This window comes from Haliotis cracherodii, unplaced genomic scaffold, assembly GCF_022045235.1.
Source record: "Haliotis cracherodii isolate W230 unplaced genomic scaffold, xgHalCrac1.p SCAF_9, whole genome shotgun sequence".
In the NCBI taxonomy this organism is placed as follows: Eukaryota; Metazoa; Mollusca; class Gastropoda; order Lepetellida; family Haliotidae; genus Haliotis; species Haliotis cracherodii.
The window spans coordinates 55,647,373-55,668,543 of record NW_027266343.1 but is presented as its reverse complement, the minus strand read 5'-3'; the positions used below and the strand labels follow the sequence as shown (position 1 = coordinate 55,668,543).

The 21,171-nt window shown below is 41.1% G+C and overlaps 2 protein-coding genes across 2 annotated transcripts in view; one reads left to right on the top strand and one right to left on the bottom strand.

Moving 5' to 3' along the window:
* The window catches only part of LOC139452193 (protein FAM53A-like), an 81,646-nt gene extending 78,363 nt beyond the window's left edge, over window positions 1-3,283 (bottom strand). Inside the window, exon 1 of the mRNA XM_071233565.1 lies at window positions 3,185-3,283. The gene's annotated coding sequence lies outside the window, so the exon portion shown is untranslated. The remainder of the gene's footprint in view (window positions 1-3,184) is intronic.
* A 2,220-nt stretch (window positions 3,284-5,503) lies between these two features.
* LOC139452639 (protein DPCD-like) lies at window positions 5,504-14,771 on the top strand. The gene is made up of 6 exons (XM_071234177.1): window positions 5,504-5,594; window positions 9,168-9,248; window positions 10,723-10,841; window positions 11,625-11,758; window positions 12,578-12,680; window positions 13,802-14,771. The coding sequence occupies exons 1-6, from the start codon at window positions 5,504-5,506 to the stop codon at window positions 13,904-13,906; spliced, it is 633 nt and encodes a 210-aa protein (XP_071090278.1). The 3' UTR covers window positions 13,907-14,771.
* Window positions 14,772-21,171: the final 6,400 nt, after the last annotated feature.

Sequence of the window (21,171 nt, the reverse complement as noted above, 5' to 3'; positions counted from 1 at the left end):
AAAGGATATGCAATATGGCATATAATGTGTATATACAAAGGATATACTATATGGCTTACAATGTGTATATACAAAGGATATACAATATGGCATACAATGTGTATATATACAAAGGATATGCAATATGGCATATAATGTGTATATACAAAGGATATGCAATGGTAATACCTTGTACAAGCAAAATCCATTACAGAGTCCTCAATTCTCACAAATACAGAGACCAAGGCAAATCATATTAGGCTTTGAGAGTAAATCATTTTGATGCTGTCAAACATGTCATAAAATGATCAACAAATGTTATATGTTTGTTTGTCGTTTAACACCGCACTCAGCAATATTCCAGCTATGTGACAGCGGTCTGTAAATAATCAGGACCAGATAATCCAGTGATTGACATCACCAGCATCGATCTACGCAATTGTGATATGACATGCATCAATCAGTCACCAAATCTAACCACCCGATCCCGATAGTTGCACCTTATAACAAGCATGGGTTGCTGAAGATCAATTCTAAAACACGGATCATCACAGGTAGCGCAAACGTTATATAGTTAACAAGGTCGAGCATCACCAGCTGTTAAATAGTCATCAGTAACATGTGGTCGTCATCCGACTATTGGTTTTTGTACAACCTCTCCAACATCAGTAATATTCTTTTCTAAATGTCCATCATTCTTTAATAACTCACTCAGACATTACTAACAATAAGCCCCAAACTATGAAATCATGAATAAATGAACACAAAATTTAAACAACAAAAACATATTATTTAGAAACCAATTAATATCCATGTTTGATTGGCTGGGGCACAGTGATTAAACCCATGACAAAATTAATATTAACAAACTTCAAACACAAGATCCTGGGGATTAAAACCAGATACAGGAGAGAGACTTTAGACCACTTGACATTTCAATATGTGCAGCATTGATGATGAGCATGTTTTTTGCTTCTGGTTTCTTCTCAGAAAGGTTATGTGGCTAAAATAGGTTTTATCAATATCAACAATCACTGCAACTTTATTTGAATAGTTTTACAAAGAAGGAACTTGGCTGACAGAAAAGAAGATTGCTAATCTTCAACATATCCTGGGAACTAGGTGAGGTGAAATGGGGTTTAACATATAGTTCAAGATTATTTCACTCACATAGCGATGAGTGTGTATGGTTACTTGCACTAGCACAGACAAATTCTGATTTTATAGTGCTCGCCTTCCGAGATATCATGGCCCAGTTTAACATGGATAAACCACTCAGACACAGTATACTGACACCATAGCTAGCTAAACAGACCTTGTTTCAGCCAGCCAGGCAGGGTAACAACAAATATCATCTTTTAACATCATGGCCAGGGACTTGAGCAGGATTCCCTTGTCCTAGTGCTCAGGACATGTATGACGAGGATTCGTAACTTTCATGTCCCATTTCAAACACAAAAACTTTGGGACTGTATTATTGCCTATTTAGTCATTTATAGTGCTGGGACGATACACCAACACATCGGTAGATCACGATTTTTACTTCTTGATACAAGTATCGATCACAGCACACTAAGTAAAATGTATCGATTCTTCCCTTAAATGTTTTCTTGAAAATAGCGTTACACCAAACAAATGTTTTCTTGAAAATAGTGTTACACCAAACACTAAGTACATTGAAATGAGTAGTGAAAATGTAAATATTTTCATCCATTGCGCCATACCTGATACTGTCAACTGTTAATCATTAGTGGTCCAGTATTTGGCAATCCTGTCTATGGAAAATGTGGCTTAAGCACCACAGATAAGTGCTCATGCAAGTATTACGATTCGGATCGGATCGTGGGCAAGGTATCGTGATACGTATCGGATCGCACAGTTGGTGTATCGTCCCAGCCCTAGTCATTAGCTCTAGTGCACTGGGGCAATGGCTAGAAAATGTATGATAGTAATAGCAAAGGATCATATAGTATTCGAAATTTAACATTAATGTCAAGGAGTCAAATTTTAAATGTTTCTACTTTGGGGGGTCCCTAGCGAGTGAGTGAATGAGTGAGTGAGTATGGTTTTACTCCACTTTTAGCAATATTCCAGCAATATCACAGCAGGGGACACCAGAAATGGGCTTCACACATTGTACCCATATCAGGAATTGAACCCGGGTCTTCGGCGTGACAAGCAAACACTTTAACCACGAAGCTACCAGACCGCCCTGGGGGTCCCTAGATTCAAGTGCTCAATGACCCCAAGACCCCTTAAATTCAGAGACTGCCATTACAATTCAACCAATAAACTTAGGAATTCTGCATAGGACGTTCATTTATCAATATCATAATAGTATACATTCTTAAAAGGATCTTTGGGACATATTCAATGGCAAAAGATAACTATCGGCCGCTAAGGTGTAGTCATTAACCCATCTGAAACACTATATACAGTACATGTAAAAAGGAGTAACCAGCTCAGGTTATATGTCCCTATCAAAAGTAGAGCAGTATGGATCACTACAAACCAACTGGTCTGCATGGCGCGATACAATTCTTTGTACATCGTTATTATGATCAAGTGGACATTATATTCTTCTCCTTTATTCGTTAACTGACGAGTTGACCTGATAATACAAAGTGTTTCATATGACAGAATGTCAAGGTGACCCTGTGAAAAGATGCATCACATTGACCAGGCAGTTTCAACATGTCACTGTGGTGCAGGTGACTTGTGATTGACATAACACACTGTCATACTGTGAAAGAGGTACATACATTCAAGTGGAAACTTTCAGTTGACAGTCGGGAATTTAATGTGCATTCCTAGCTCTGGAAAAAAAGTAAATTTGCAACCTAATCAATCACACTTAGTGCCTTTAACTGTAATTTTCTTTTGAGAAGTGAAATGCTTGGTTTCATTAAAACAATTTGATTCTATATCCTGACAACACAAGAAATCTCAAGCTTGATAACTTTGTTCTAAGCTCCTGAAACAGGAAAGAGTAATTATTTCTCTTGAAACAAAATCTGCCACATTGTTGGGTCTGAAATTTCAGAGTGCAGCTCTCAGAAAGCGCATTGACACACATTGGTCTATTTATAGAGCAGTTCCTCTAAGCAGATGAATGGAAGTGGTTCAGTAGGGGGAAACAGCACAAAGGATGGATAGTTCTCGCATAACATCCATTTAAATAAAGTATTGGGGGGGCAATACTTACTTCTACTTTGGTGCGACCCTTTGGACGCAGATTTTCACCATTAACAGTCAGGTTTCGCCATCAAACACCTGCCCGACATGCAGCTCCCATGCAGCTATGTCGGTGAATGCACGGTGACGTCATCTGTCACTCAACCAATCAGGGCGGAGTTTAGTTGCACACCCGATTGTCGATTGAATGCAATTTGGCTGAGTGTCAAAAAGCGCCGTACCTCTTTTTTAGAAATTCGATTTATTTCTTGAAACCGATTGTTGGAAGATATAACCTGTCTGTTCAATTTTATTCTTTTTCTCTAAAAGTAGTGAACAATGCTCGCGGGGATCGTAATGTCATTCCCAACCTTGACCCTGATGGCGGGAAATTGAAATTAACATAAATATTGATTGACAAACCGTTACGTGAAATAAGCGAGGTTGTCAATATCTAGTCTGCGAAAATACTTATGTCAAGGATAAATTATGCGTCGAGTTGACGGTACGCTTCTAATATAGATCAATATAGGTTTGTAAATTAAATTACGGTATTTTGAATGTTTTTGTCAACAATAAATTATTAATATATTGATATCTTTCACGTGTGATAGACTGTGTTGTTGGTGCATTGTGGAAACAGAATAAGCCTTTTTGAAAATATATACATTTAAATTAGGCCTATTCGGCATTCCTAGTTCCTTAACAGTGGGTCGCCCGTGAAGACCCGATTTAGAATGTCTTCAGCAACCCATTCTTGCCGTAAAAGGTGACAATGCCTGTCGTAAGAGGCGACTAACGTAATCGGGTGCAAGGCCGTAGTTAACTTTTTATTACGGGGGGAGCAGTTCTCACACACACACACACACACACACATACACCCCCCTCCCCCCTGCCCCCCGGCTGGCTACGGCACTGACACTGGAGTGGTCAGGCTCGTTGACTTGGCTGATGCATTGCATCGTATCCAAATTGCGTAGATCGATGCTCATGATATCAATGACTGGATTCTCTGGTCCAGACTCAATTTTTACAGACCGCCGTCACATAGCTGGAATATTACGGTGCGGCATCAAACACAATTATGTAGTATCGAATTCGGAGTAGAAAATGCATTCATTAATTTCCCCTCTCTTAAATATCATTTAGGCGCGTTAAAATCTCCCAATTTCATTATTGTGCCTGTTATTCCTATATTCACCATACACATGATATAATCAGAGATTGCATGACAGTTGTGTGTGCAAAGCACGTGTATTTTTACACACCACTTCATTTTGAAAGAACTCATTACAAATTCGAATGCAATAGAATTTTTAAAAATCTGTCGAAATTAACATTGGCGGGGAGAAATTGTATATGGCGATGCGGCTGCATATCGCGTACACCTGCCACTGAATAATGAAAATCCCCAGTCGCAGTGCCAAGCACACTTTCTCATTCGTTTCCTCGTTCTACGGATCATCTTTTGAAGCACCTACCGTGTACCCTACGGATCTACACTCGCAAGACACACACCATATAATGTACGGAAACAGGTTTAAAACTGTCATCTTTGATGATGCGTAGGAGAATACTGATATATATTTTGAATGGCAACTGTTAATTGATTCATGTCAAATTAGAATATGCATGACTCAATTGAAGGAACTGAAGCCTATTGAAGAGTGATTAGCGCTTGGTGTGAAACTGAAAATGAGACTCGCGTCGTTAATTGTTGTGTTAATAAGTATGCAGTGACTATCAAATGCTCGATTGGTTTGAATAACAGCATTTCAGTAACGAAACTAACAAAGTGGCCCTTGAGTAGGGAGACTATCCAAGATATATATATTTTTAGATTTATAAGTCTATATTTCCTGGTTAAAACTCTAAAACATTAAATTGCTAAAAGTGCTGGAGCATTTGTGTATCAAAGCGGGGTGGGGTGTGGGGGTGTGAGTGTGTGGGTGGGTGTTGGGGGTGGGGTTGGGTGGGGAGGTTGGGGGTGATGGATACAAAAACGGTTACCATATATTGAAAAACATATGTGAGCAATAACACATAACGTTAATTTGCCTGGAAATAATTAACTTTCATTTTATAGCACGGTAAAGAAAGCATAAGGAGCCACTCGTCACTTTGTGTAGTAAGGGGGATAACTCTATCACGATACGTGTTGAATCTAAAATCATGTCTAATTCGTTAATTTTCTTATCAATTATAGATATCAAAGATACTATACATGTTCTATGTCTTGATATTATTGGTCCAAGACAGATAATGCCAGATCTATGTGAAAACAAAATTTTGACAGGTTGCAACACGTGGTCGAAACATTTGTAAACAAAGAACTCTCTAGAACTGGAGTATGGAAAATCCGCAGTATCCAATAAACAACATGGCGTCAACGTGGTTGGAAAAACTGAAAGAGGCACAGAAAACGTGCTTAGTTCAAGATGGTAAGTATTCTGAGTAACATTGCGCAACTACCCGTGAAGCATACAAGACATTTCGCTTGCGAAAACAAGCGGCGGATATTGTAGTCCTAAACTGTTGCTACGGTGACCTCATAACGGCCGAGTTTCACCACTGTAACAAACTATTGTTAACACATTGTAACTTGGGGCATGGTAATACCCGTCGAGGCACGTTGCTACGCTCATTTACCATCACCGGGAATACCTCCTGTAATTGCTATGTTAGAAAGACGCCATCGTCTTTGGCGGACTGTACACAAGTCACTTCGAGCACATATTTTATTAAAAAAACAAACTTCACCTCCTCTCCTCCTGCTTGTGAGACTTTCTCCTAGTTGAGTAATGTTCCAAGTGGGTTTCATATCCCTGGTCATTGGGACCTGCAGAAAATACCAGCCATTGCTAAATATTGCGGGTTGTTTTTATTTTGAGACCTTTCACATCAAAGTTGACACAATTTATGAATAACAACTTCTCTAACACTCTAAAGGCGACGTTATGGTATAGATCCCTAGACTGTTGTCAAGCAAGGTATAAGGATCTATACCGAAACATTGCCTTTACATTATATGAGAAGTTTTTATCTATAAATTGTGTCTACTTTGTCATCCGTCAACTTCTAAGTAATGCCTATCAAACAATTCATCTTTCACATCCTTATAGTGTTCTGTTTGTTCCCCCAAATACATTGACAGTGTCTTTTTGCTGATCACCATGCTCTCATGTAATCTCACATATATAATCAGACAATACTGGCAGCTTACAATCACATTGTATTAGACCTAGCTATGATGCTGAGAAGTGCCAATGTGACATAGATTGGTGAAACTACCCCAATGAAACCAATGATGAAACTTTATCTGTTTTATTGAAATCTATTTTTAATTTTTTTTAAATCACTTTGTGTCAGTCATGTGTTTTATGTGGCTTAAGGGGCATTCACACAGTACAACTAGTTGTATACAATTTGTTGCATGCAACACATTGCATCGTGTGAACGGGCAAGTCGGTCCAACTTTTGACGCATGCAACTTGTTGGACGTGAGTTGTACGGAATAGGACATGCTCTATTTTCATGCGACAAGTTGTACGTACGCAGCCAATCAAAACGCGCTTGAAAATCACGTGACATTTACACGTCAATTTTTTTTAAAAATGGCGACTTCGATTCACGTGGGTAAGTTCTGCTTTTCGGTATCCTAAGTGTCACCACTCGATAAAGGACCTATAAAAAGTAGGACCACTGTCCCAAATTATATATTTTGACATTTGCATCGGTCTAATTCTCCAGTTTAAACTGTTTATAGTGTTATTTGAAACGACAGGCTATGTGACTGTATACTGTAGTGTAGACCAAGGTGAGATTAGGTCCATATACGTTTCTAAAACTTAAAATACATCATACACACAAATAAACGTCACAGTTTTAGATTCTGAGGGGAATTATCTATTATGTGTTGCCATTAACAACTATGTTAGGCAAAGCATATGTATCACTAATGACATCTGAAAATAGTGTACAGCGAAAATATTGCCATTCGCATTTTACCAATTCACTGTTCTAAATGTGATTATTTATTTAAATAAGGTATAGCTACATGATAATTTCAATTACAAAAACATTGGGTTTCGTTTCTGCTCTTTGTCAAAACACCAATCATCATTCCATAAAGACTCCAATAATCCTATATTCGTTTTCGAAACAAAAACTCTAGACCGAACCGCCATGTTGATAGCGTTGGGCAATCACGGTTCTTTTCGCGTTTGACGAGATGCCTATCACATCACATGTATTTCACACTCAGCTACGATACATACATCCCTGAATTCATCATACAATTAAGAATCAAATGACATTTTGTCTAAGTCACCAATACAAACGGTCCAAATGAAATCAACCGCAATATTCAAGTGTGAAACCAAACCCTGTGCTCTTCTCATTGAAAAAAATGTAAACAAAGCAAACTTCTAGTTTTACTTAACATTTTCTACTATTCCGAGAGATTTGGTCGTCAATTTGTTGCCTACATTAGCTCGGATTATTACGAATATGCAATTGCAATATGCTAATTGAGGAATAAATAATTAGAGTATAGATTCTTTTTTGGAAAAGTCAACAGAAATCGTTCCACGTGACGCCATGATATTGACGCAAAATCACACACACTGATGACGGTATAGGTCTGCCTGCCCACATAGTATCAAGGCGAGAATGGAAACATAAAAACAAACAGAACTTGTTGATTTCAGATTGATTCTGATTACTTAACTTACATGACTCATTTATGTATGTATGTGATCCCAGCATCACGGTAAAACCTACTCCAAACATTCCGCGTACTGCTATCAGTGAACTCGCTACGTTATGACGGGAGGTTACCGGTAGTAATGTCATATTAGTATACGTCAACATCAACATCGTTGTACATATTTGTTATTTCCTTTGAGGTGCGGGTGAACTAGCACACAACGCATTCAGTTCATGAAGTAGTTTACTGTTTCAATCTTCAATTGTAATTTGAATATCTCTTCAATATCTTTTCACCCAGTAAAATAATGCACTGCTGCAAAATGGGTACATGTATGCAGTACTGTTACTAATATGATATAAAATTCCGTAGAGTTTATGAAACTCATAATAATCAGCTGTTTTTTTATCACATTAATTGACATTCATCGTGTTATTCTTCCTAAAAGATGCCTGGTGAATGTACCACACTGCAGCATATACATATTTCCTTTGGAGAATTGTGAAATATTCATTGTGGCAAATTTATATAGATAGGTTAAATAAAACATGCCCTTCATTTCTTAAATTAAAGTAAATGTACACCTGAAGGAAATTTGTCACGTTATATTTTTTATTTATGTATAACTCATGAGTGGACAACTATTTGTTTTACATTTGGATTTTATCGTCTTATTGGCGGACCATTGACAGCTAAGGCTTTTTGTCAGAGATCTCGCGAGACCCAAGTTGTATGCAACTCGCCGCCGTGTGAATGCCGATTGTATACAACTTCAGTTTGTGCAACTAATTGCATACACCAAGTTGTATACAACTAGTTGTACCATGTGAATGCCCCTTTACAAGGTTGGGAAATTAACGCTCACCTGTAGGCCCAAATCTAGGAGAAATCACCTTGGGTTAATAAAATTAAAAACAGCGTACTATAAGGTAAGAGGAAATTTGAGTCTCATCAAATGATATCATCACTGATGATGTGCCTGACTAACTGTACTACAAGTTTGTCTGTTTTGTTCAGGGGGCACAGGTGTCCCAGTCGTCTAAGGCGCTGCGACTCACTGTGCAGAGTGATGTCCCTTGGGCAAGCCAGAAACATATGATTGTGGGTTCAAATCCCCGTTCACCCTGATTACCATACCCATGCTCGTGGGTTTCACCAAAGTGGTAAACATCTGAGACCTTCATCACTTTGGGCTTTCCTCTCACATTAAGCTGACACGCCGTGATATAACTGGAATACTGTTAAAAGCAGCGTTAAACCCAACTCACTCACTCAATCACTCACTCACTGTTCTGTTCAATTGTAGGCAGAAGGAAGATACATTTCACATTTAAAGATGGGGCAGAGATGACAGAGGAGTATGACCTTCAGACCAGTGAGCTCGTCGGTATGTAACATGAAGACCATGAACAGTTTGAAAACAAGGACTGGTCAGCTCGGAGTCAAGTGTTCTGTGTCTGAGTGAGATGTCCATGTTAAGCTGCGGCATGCACTTTGTTATATAAGTGTAATAATTTTGAACTTGACATTAAACCCCTTTTCACATCACCTTCTCTCTTTAAACAATATCAAGAGATTAGTATCCCATTCTTTACAGGTAATGGATCCTGATTCCTTTTATAGGAGGATCTGGTTTGAACTGGACTTCAGCAACCCATGCTTGTCATAAGAGGTGATAAATGGGAGTGGGTGGTCTGGCTTGTTGACTTGGTGGAAGCATGTCAACATATCCCAATTGAGTAGATCGATGCTTATGATGTTAATCACTGGATTGTCTGTTACAAACTCAGTTATTTACAGACCACCATCAGAGAGCTGGAATATTGCTCAGTGTGGTGTTAAACAACAGAAAAAACAAAAATGCAATAATCACAACATATTTTTTACTTATCCTGCATTACTCCGAAATCCTAGATATTTTTATACTTATCCTGCATTACTGCGTCTAAGGGACCCACCTATCGTGGAACTACCTCCCCACGATGCCTTCCGATGTCCGGACTCCAGAGTAATGTGAGGATCCGTGACGTCACTTCCTTTGGTCACATGGGAGCTGCGTGATAGGGTTGGCCTCTCAGCTAGTTGGAAAAAACTTCTTCAAGCAAAGACCTTCACACAGCTCTTTTCTCTGTCAAGAACAAGCAGTGATATGCTTTAAGGAGTAATGCAGGATAAGTATACAAATATAAAAAATATCTAGGATTTTACTAGACACATATAAAAATGGTCCTGCAGTGGTTTTCCATAGTTTTATTTACACTAGCTGGTTGTAGTTTACTTTTGCAGAGACTGAATGTTGACATGTACAGTCGTGCCTCGTTTATACGGACACTTGCGTCATTTCACAATTCGTCCGTATAAACGAATTTCCGTATAACTGAAACCAGCTTCTTACTGGAAGAGTTACTTGCTGACAGGTGTTTTTCCTTAAAGAGACAAATTTCCCTTTTTTTTACCGTGCTGTCACTGCGTGTCGCTTACGTTTTACTGGTTGACAGGCCATACTTCCACAACTTTGACCACAAACGCCATGTTTATCGAAGGGGATTACATGTATGTACAATAAACAAGTTCGTCTCAAACGTAACTCAGTGTCACTTGGTTAATTGACTTCTCACGAATCAAAGGATTACCACGAGAGGAAGTGTATTGTCCGGATAAGTGAGACAATTTTGTGTGCATTTCAGTGTTTTGTGTATGAAAATGACCGTCCGGTTCCGGAAACTGAATTCCGGATATACGGGTAAATTTATATAGTAATTATTTCGTTTTGAATGAAAATCGTCCGAGAACCGAGGTTTCCGGATATCTGAAGTCCGTATAAGCGGGGCACGACTGTATTTACTTTTACTTCCTACCAGTTCGTCGCTGGCGTCGGCAAGGGCAGCTGGGCGGGGCAGGCAAGTGGGAGACGGAGGTGGGAGAGGAAATTGTGCCGCGGAGGATGGAGATGGAGGGCATGGTGGAAAGTAGCAGCAATGTAGGTCACTATAGATGTACGCGTTTCGATACCTGTAATAATTACCTCCCTCTCCCATACAAGTGACGTAAATGGACGCTTGATTCACCCCAAAGTTGGAGGAAATCAAATGTGTGGCATAAGATAACAGGACTTTTAACCAATCAAATATCATCTGATATAATGAGTCAGTTATCCCCTGTTGTTATTTCGGGTCCCCAAGATTGTATGTTGTTGGGAGAGTCAACTAGTGAATGGTCATCTTTGTGTTTGTGTGTCAATGTTCGTAGACTGTACTTATCATAGTATCCATTATTGGTCTGCCAAGCCCAAACAGAATATTATTAAGGCAGTCTATGCCAAAAACTTTAGAGTCTACTCACCAAAACTTGGCTCATGGCATCATTTTCAGTAGATTTGTTGTTCTAATGTGGAGTATTATCACAAGCTTACTAGACAGAACTAGATTTGGGCTTTGGACTCGTAGCTAAAGTCACAGACTGTTAAGGCTGCATTAATGAAACAGGAATACACAGTAACAGTAAGTGGCGTATAACAACATTCATTTGTTCATTCATCAATTGCACCATTATTGCCAACTCTTTAAGCTGAATAAAGATAACACAAAATAATTACGGAAGAACCAATTTATGTTGTATGTCTTTCAAAATATTTACCCATTGGTACCCTGTGTTGTAGATCTGTCTTTGATTTCATAAGCAGCATGTTTTGTTTGTTGGTGATTTCATGGTACTTCAGTACTGTTGTTAAAAATATGATGAATCTTTTATTTCCTATTTACAGCCCATTTTCACCAGGAAAGACATCAAGAGGAAGTTCCAGTGGCGAGTGAGGAACCTGCCTTACCCTATCGAGACATACAGCGCCAGTCTAGATGATTCCTCCACACAGGTCATCATCAGAACCACAAACAAAAAGTAAAAACAATGTGATTTTGTTTGTTTATTGTTTAACGCCACACTCAGGATAGTCCAGCTATCTGGTGGCAGTCTGTAAATAATAGAGTCTGGATCAGACAATCCCATTACTGATATCATGAGTATCAATCTTTTTGATAGGGATACGATGACATGCATCAAGTCATTGAACCTGACAAAGAAAGTAAGAAAGAAGATTTCATGACATAGCGTGTATGCATGACATCAAACATGATATTATGAAGACAATATAGGCCTGTCAGGCAACCTGTTGCAAGAACTAGTAAGCAGCCCCGAATCTCACATGATCCTTCTGAAACAGTGTAGTAGCTCAGTTGGTGTATTGTCTTTGGTTTCCAGAAATAGGCCAGTTAAATAAGGTGCTGGACAGAGTTATGTCCCTTAGATGTCAGACCTGACAGAGTTATGTCCCTTAGATGTCAGATCTGGTGATTATGGGGCTGAATCCGTACCATGGTTGTCACTATGTGGGAATGACTTATTCATGTGTCACATTGGTCCTTCCTCTCACATGAAGCTGATACATATGCAGGGATATCACTAAAATGCTGTTGCATGGTTTAAGCAATCTCATTAAAATCAGACCTTAGTTCTTGCTACCGCTAAACAAAGATCTGAGGACATCCGAGAACTAAGATCTGATTTTAATGAGACTGGTTAGTAGTGCTGAATTTTTCTGTGGATAAAAGTGTATTCTGTCATCGTTGTCAATATCTGTGAATTTTCCAAAATTTCAAATGTTGGAGCCACTTTTGTGTCCGGGTTAAGTTTATGTAACTTGTTCTGCTTTGATTTCAGATACTACAAGAAGTTTACCATTCCTGACATGGAGCGTCTGGGACTGAAGCTGTCACCTGATCAGATCCACTTGGCTCATGCCAATAACACACTAATAATATCAGTAGGTTCTCCATTGCTGGTTTGGCAGGATTAGAAGAATTTTCAGGATGATTTAGCGTCAAAGGTGGCCTATTAGTCCAAGGTGTTAGTCTTGGTACAGAGTTGTTTCCCTTAGCTGTGGCAGGATACATATGATCCTTTCAGCACCAGAAACATGATCATTGGTTACACAAAAGTGATAATGTCTGTGACCTGCATCACTTTCTTCACTCATTAGACTGGCATGCCATATGAATGCATATCTATGAAATGGACTGTATGGAGGTGTTCATCTTCCCGAGGCAAGAGAGTTAACTGACTTTAAAAGTCCAGTTTCCACCCTTGCTGAACTAGGCTGGAATTACTAGGCTTGATCGTAGCGCCACCAGTGGCTATTACCAGCTTTGTCCCTTCTAAGCCTCTCCTAAGGACCAATCAGATTCCACCTTTCGTATCACTTGCATTTGTTTCAAACAAAATGGTGGCGCCCTGTCAAAACGATCTGATTGATAATCAAGATCTATATTGTGATAAAACGGGTCTTACATCGCGAAATGCATCAAATCATGTGAGCACCTTGATTAAAAACATGAAAAAAATTGGAAAATATTTGCTGATAACGAGTTGGCGGTGCACATGCTTTGCAAATCCTGCAATAGACCGAAATCTGAACGACAGTTAACGAACTGGATATCGATTTCGGTGCACGATTTTGATTGGACTATGCATAGACTCGTTAGTCCAGCCAAAATCTTACTCCATAATACCAGCCTAGTTCGGCAAGGGTAGAAACTGGACTTAATATAGTCAGTTAACTCTCTTGCCTCGGGGAGATGGGAGGTGTTAAACCCTACGCACTCCGTTTATAACTGATATTGGTGAAAAGGAAACACTTTGTGAATTGAATAATGAATGTATTGAGGTGATACATTTGAAAGATTTTTTTATGCTCAGATATTGGTAGGGATAGACATGGCCACTTGTCCGTTAGTCTGAGACAAGTAACGATCTAGACGGACTAGTTTTATTCTGTTATCTAGTTATTTTGCATAACTTCTAGACCAAAACAATCTGTGAAGTTGTTGGCTATAGCCGATATGATTACCACAGTCTTTCATTCACACATTGTTTCTGTCTTCACAGTATCAGAAACCCAAGGAGATACTGGACATCGAGAAACAGCTGCAGGAAGAGTTTAAGAAGATGAAGGCGACCAGTGATGGAGACATGGACTGCCGGCCCAGCTGATGGACAAGCTCTGCCAGTGGCTTCATTGAGGCATGGAGCCCGTGTGTACCAGGGTCCATCGTCTAGGCTGGCAGTCCATGGGCCCGTTCCTCAAAGCGATCTTAGTGCTACGACTATCATAAGCCTACGTTGAAGTATGGGAGTTACGATCATCTTAGCACTAAGATTTCCCATGGACTGCCAGCCTAGCTGGTACACACAACCCAGCAACCTCTGCCAGTGGCTTTATGGGGATCTGAGTAATGCGAACAATGATGCATGGTGTTGGGATGTGTTGCTGCACTCTGTGACCTTAGTTTGAAGAAGCGTAGGGTCTGACGTAAATGCTTGAACTTACTCCAAATAACCAGGCGGCGCAGTGGGGTAGCTTAGAGGTTGGAGTGTTCGCTCATCAAGCCAAAGGTTCGGGTTCGATTCCCCACATGGATGATATTGCTGGATTATTGCTTAAAGCAGTGTAAAGCCACATTCACTCACTCACTTAATAACTAGGTATTGTCAACTGACAATGATCCAAATATTGCATTAGATGCAGCTCCACTAAATCAAATGTCAGTTCAGTTCACAGATCACCAATATGGAGGAAGCATATGAGAGTGCACACTAAAAGCAGCGTAAAACCAAACTCACTCTCTCACTCAATTATACTGCCAATACACAGCCTTAGCAGATCACAAATACATGGTCATTGATGGTCATTGATAATGGCACTGTATGACTAAACAGATTGGATATAGTTACTGTTAGGAGTTCATGTCTGTTGTGTTCATTAAAGTGGTTAGTATGTCTCCTCATGGGTTTGAAAGACATGAACATTACGCTCGTCAGCATTGTTAAAAGCAATAATTTATATTTGAATTTTATGGTGAACAAAACAAGTTTATGGAATAAACGTTGTATTTTCTTCAAACATTTTCTTTTTTATGTAGCCATGATTTTGTTTGTTTGTTTGTTGTTGTTTAACATTGCACTCAGCAATATTCCAGCTTTTTGATGGTGGTCTGTAAATAATCAAGTCTGGACCAGACAATACAGTGATTGACATCATGAGCATCGATCAACGCAATTGGGATACGATGACAAGTCGACAAGGCTGACCACCTACTCCTGTTTTCTTCTTCTCTTTTTTTTTCACGCCCGCAGTACGGCCATGATTACCCATGATGCATCAATACATGGAAATGTTAGTGGATCTGTTCATCTATCGGATGTTTTAAGTTTCAGAAAGAAGACTATAAATATCTCATGTGAGTGGGTGAGTTTGGTTAAATGCCACTTTTGGCAATGTTCCAGCAATGCCAAAAAAGGGCATCACATATTGAATCAGGGTTGGGAATCGAGCCAAGGTCTTCCTTGTGGCGAACACATGCTTTAAACTCAATGCTATCCCATTTCTTTTATTTTCTGGGGGCAGTCGTCTAAGGCGCCGCGATTCGCTTGCAGAGTTGCATCCCTTGGGCATGCCAGAAATATGATTGTTGGTTCGAATCCGGTTCGCCCCGATTATGTTTCTAGGTTTGTGAGCACCATAACGTGCGTGGGTTTCACCGAACTGGTAAACATCCGATACCTACATCCCTTCAGGCTTTCCTCCCACATTAAGCTGACACACCGTGATATAATTGGAATACTGTTAAAAGCGGCATTAAACCCAACTCACTCACTCACTCTTTATTTTCTTACGTAGACTGCGGGTTTAATAAGATGATGTGTGACATCCATGATGTATAAGATTTCATGATGTAAAGACCCGATCTTAGCACTATTGTCTGTGTCAAAGAATGTGAGTATCATGGCGCTAAGATCGCTTTATGGAACAGGGGCCAGGTAATGCTTCCCACGTGGGGATGTGCAAAGCCGATTCTTGGTAAAACACACTGCTAGTGGTAGGCTGGATACTTCTAATGATAGATATTTTGGACCCCTCTCTTTTAAAAACGCTGGATCTGCCCTTGTGATAGGCTGGATGATGCTAAAAGCGTCACAAGAGTAGTATGCGTTTCAAAGTGTTTCACAGATAATAACTCCCCGATCAACACACAGCTGAACAGACACATAGCTTGGGCTATGCATAGTGAAGACCATTTGGCTGTTTTAAAGCATTTTGTTCATATTCCAGTGAGAACCTCACTAGCTCTCACGGGAGTGGGGCTAGAAAAGTAGGATTCAGAAAACTAAACAATGCTGACCGAACCTAGACACTAGGGCATTCATCCCATCCGTATGTTTACGTCTTTGAATAAAGAAGCCACTGACACCACTGACAACAGTGAGTGAGTGAAGAGTTATAGTCACATGGGCATCGGAATGTAATATCATTGTGTGAGTAGAGTGTTCTGCATTCGTGCTTCCTGTAATAGTGTAGTGTCAAATGTAACTGTAAGGACATGACAGACGTATCCAGTAATAAGGTACTGGGTGATGAATGGGGTAAATGTTGACAGACCACTCCGGATAATAGGCCCAAATCCACATCCTTAAACATGCTCAAAGGCTAAATTATTACCGAGGTCAATGGATCAGTGTGCCTCGATTTTCATTCTCAGCTCCCTTTGGAGTTTGCAGCCTACACTCACATCACCATCTCACCCTACCGGGTACCCATTCACTACTAGGTACCATTGGGCAACTGAATGAAAACATGGAAGTCGTTAACTGTGGAATGTCGATGAATGTCATATACGATTTTAACTTATCAGACATTCGAACGAATTGAATCATAGTTGTTTTGTCTGCTTATCGCCCACATGGTGTCTCCTGTTAAGCTTTCTACGCAGTCCCAGCAAGTTTGATGTAAGTCCCCCAAATAAGGACAATGTATGTGCAAGCATCCAGGTTAGAATTGATCTTCAGCAACCAATGCTTGTCCAAGGAGCTAACGGGATCGGTGGTCAGGCTCGCTAACTTGGTTGTTGCATGTAATCGTATACCGATTTCGTATATCGATGCTCATGATGTCAATCACTGACTTTTCTGGTTCAGACTCGATTATTTACAGACCATCGTCATTTTGCTGAGTGCTTTACACAAACTAACAAAACACATTTTATCAGTTAATGATGAATACACAGAGGCTCAGTCTGACACAGGACATGTATTACAAGGTCTTCACAAGACCGCGAGGAGCCACCAGAACGCTGGACAAAGTCTCCACAGGTAGGTCTGTGAAACGATATTTTGGGGGACGCTCTCTAAACCGCCTTATTGGTCAAGATACTGGGAGATTGATGGTTCACCACGAGACTTTGGAAAGACAACCAACAAGTACATACCCTCTACGTGCCCAATCAGCATGTCCACATGGGTGATGTGTATATTCCTATTTGTTGGTCAGTACAGTAAATTAATACCACCATGTGTCCATCGTCAGGGTCATGATTTCTCAGAATACTAAAGAAAACACCCAATCAGAAGCCCGGTAACACGGGTTTCTCTTCATACTTAACGGGTTTATATGAACCACGTACCTCAACACAAACCCGTACACTACGAAGGTTATGGTACTGTGGAAACGTTCCACAACGCAAGACTTGAGCTTCAGTGAGAAAAATAAGGTTTTAACAAGAAAGTTTCGTAATTTTTGTATTTTGAAAATCCAAGAAAATGACATTTAAGTATGTACATATAAGACTGATATATACATAAATACAATAAATAGAGGGCGATGACAATATATACACCGTCGGGAAATATACATGTGGAGGTGCTGGATGGTCAGAAATCATTTCTTTCCTCAATAATTAGATCAGTTAACTTCATGATGTATTGTGTCTTTCACAAGAAATGTCTTTGTGTTGTTCACGTTCTCGGTCGCCATGTCTGACCTACAACTCAGAACGCCAACAGCCGCCAAGGAACCAATGTCGCCGCGAATGGCTGCAAGATCGCGGATGTCTACGGGTTGGCGAGAATAGAAACATGTACACAAATAAGTCAGGATAAGATATATGGATGAACAACTTCTTTATTACAATTAGGAGCGACGTTTCGGTGTAGGTTCTAACACCGTTATCAGGCAAGTGTTAGAACCTACTCCGAAACGTCGCTCCTAATTGTAATAAAGAAGTTGTTCATCCATATATCTTATCCTTATTTAGTACTCCAACTACAATGCCTCTCAAATAAGTTATGCACACAAATGTCTGTGAGTCTTTAGCTGCTGTGGTGTCGGTTGATGTGATGTCTCAGTTCGCTCCTGGTCACGAAAGCCTTGCCGCAGCTGGCACACCCGAACGGTTTGCCCGTGTGGAGCCTCTCGTGGCGCCGGAAGGTCGTGCGGTCCCGGAAGTCTCTGAAGCAATATACACATAGGTATGGACGCTCCCCCGTGTGGATGCGCATGTGAATCCGGAGGTTGGAGGAGCTCGCCAGTATCTTGTGACAGATCTTGCACTCCTTGGACTTCTTCGTGGAAGGGTCAACTTGTTGGCTGAAGACGGGTGAAGAGGATGGAGTAGCAAGGGAGGTGGCAAGTGATGTTGGCTGATGCGGGATGTCGTTGAAGACGTCGTGTGGTGGCAGCAGTGATGACGTCGACGTTGATGAGAGGACGTCAGAAGAGTTTGACGAGAGTGATCCTGGAAAGTTGAAGACGTCGGAACATGGTGATGGCGGAGGGTTGTCGGGGAATGAGTCAAAAAAGTCTAATGAGATGTCGGAGATGTCGAAAAATGATGCAGAAATAGGCGACGGGGCAGCAGAGACGGCTGAAGAACGCAGATGTGACGGCGGCAGGGACGAAAAGACGTCGTCGACTGGAGAAGATGACGCAGGGGCGGCGGTGTAGACACTGATCTCTGGAGGCGACGGAAGTCCAAGTGGTGATGGCGAGACATCGGGGAGGGCTGATTTAACCGTCTTGGATCTCTTAGCTCCACGATGCGGCTCATCTAGGACGGGTTCTACCTTATCCAAGATGTGCACCATGACGTCCACAAGTCTGTCTTCGAAGCGCTTCTGGTACTGGTTGAAGCAGGTCTTGCCGTCAAAGGAAGGCAGGCTGGAAAATCCAGAGTCGGGTCTCATCTCTTCCGAGAGGATGCTCTCTGCCAGGTTAGACTCCTCATCGACGTCCTTCGGCGACGACGTGGTTGGCGCGGAAGCAGGGTTGAAGGTTTTGTTGGCGTGGTCAGCTATGGAGGTGTCGCCTGACGCAGACGAGAAGGAGAAGATCTGCCGGAAAAGGCGTTGTTTGACGTCGGAGATGCTCTCGCTTGACATGGGGATGATGCTGTGTTGCTGGGAGACGCCTGAGAGGTTTGGCGAGATCCAGGCAAATGGCGTTCGGGTCACTCGTGGTGGATCGGAGAGTCTTGTGCTGTGGTTTGTGTACTCGTCAGACATGAATCTGGAAACAGAAAGACGACGATGTGTACACAAAATACAGGAAGCTCTATATATTAAATAGCTCAATACCCATGAAGATCTGGTCTAGAATAAGTCATCAGGAACACGTACTTGTCAGGCGATTATGCTTTTCTAGCGGGATCTGGTGGTCAGGCTCGCTGACTTAGTTGATACATCGTATCCCACAATGCGTAGATCGATGCTCATGATGTCAATCACTGGATTCTCTGGTCCAGATTCGATTATTTAGACACAGCCGTCATGTAGCTGGAATATTGCTGAGTGCGGCGTTAAACAACTAACAAAACTCAAAATCAATAGCTAAAATAATAAAAAATCAAAATGATTAGGTCCAAACAAATTCTTTAAACAAACTGTACCTTGTGCTGTTGGGGAAGGCGCTAGAAGCCTCGCTGCTCCGGCGTCTTGGGGGTCTGGAGTAGGGAGTCTTGAAGGCGGGGTCTGGTGTATCGTCTGCTGTGTATTGGGAGCTGTCAAGCAGGATACTGGAGGAGTCTCGAGGGGGCTGCAACAAGGATGTGGTCTGTCTCCCCCGAAAACGTCGATGCCTCGGGTAGAACACTGATGATGAGTCGCTGTCGCTGGGCAACCGAGCTCGTGGATACAAAGGTGTACTGTCACCTGTCAGACGGGCTCGGGGTTGAAAGAAGACATCATCGTCACTAGCCAGACGACTGCGTTTTGTACCCCTTGGTTGGAGGACGACGTCAGGGGCGAACGCGTCATCGTCTTCACTCGGCAAACGATAACGCGGGAGATGACGGGACCTGACACCAGTGGCAGACAGCATAGTACCAGTGTGTCTGCTGACTGCGTGTGACGTCTGCTGCCAGTGAGTGGCGGGAACCTCGAAGAAAACTGGCGAATCGGGATCGCTGGAACACCTGCAAGTGTGAAATGGACACGTTGTCATCTAATCTTAGAGGTACAGTAAACTACGGTTATAACGAACTCAAAGGGACTACTATTTTTAACTCGTTATACCCGTAGTTATTTATAAGCATATATACAGCATAACTACAGCAAATAGTCGGGACTAAAAAGTAAGTTCGTTATATCCGTCAGTCCGTTATAAGCGTGTTCGTTATAACCGTAGTTTACTGTATGCAATCAATGTTTCTTCTGGGTTGTTTATTGGCATCTTCTTCAGGAAGGCAATAAGTTGATCTATAATTAATCTCAATATTTTCCCCATTCATTGTGATTTTGGTGAATGGAATATTAGGCAATATCCTTGACAAAAGTAGTATAAAATGTTCTAATTGTGTATTTAGGTAATGGGAATACCTGTCAAGGATGTCATCTCTGTCTGGTTGGGACTCCATGTCTTCAAGGTCAGAACAGCGACTACAAACAGAAGACAAATACTCCATCAACATTATGATATCTGTAGGAACATTATATCTGAATTCATATTGTTTCATGACAAGGCTTTGTTTCCGCCGGCGCCTGGGACACGTCAGTTGTCGGACTTTTATTTTGTGGAAGCCTCGGTGGGTGAGTGGGTGACATCCCTAAATTTCTGTGCTGTCTATTAACTTCCTCACTCGGTGGCAGTGTGGGTTCGAATCCCGGATGAGACCCCAACCCCAAAAAGTACTAGAATCTGTACTTTACCAAGGAAGTGTTATACTAATATTAACATTTAATACCGAGCCCTGTGAGGGGTAGTCCGGATGCTGCAATGCAGTACGCTTGATGCCATGAAATGTACCGTGTACCTGGTACGCGGGTGCCTATATTTTAATGTTATTTACCTACCGCTCTCCGGAAAGACGCCCTACGAACTACAGAGACGGTTGCAAATAGAAGCAAGGAATTATTTCGAATTGACACAGAACTGATTTGAGTGAACCATATCTAATATAATGCACGTAGTATACATATGTAGCCATAGA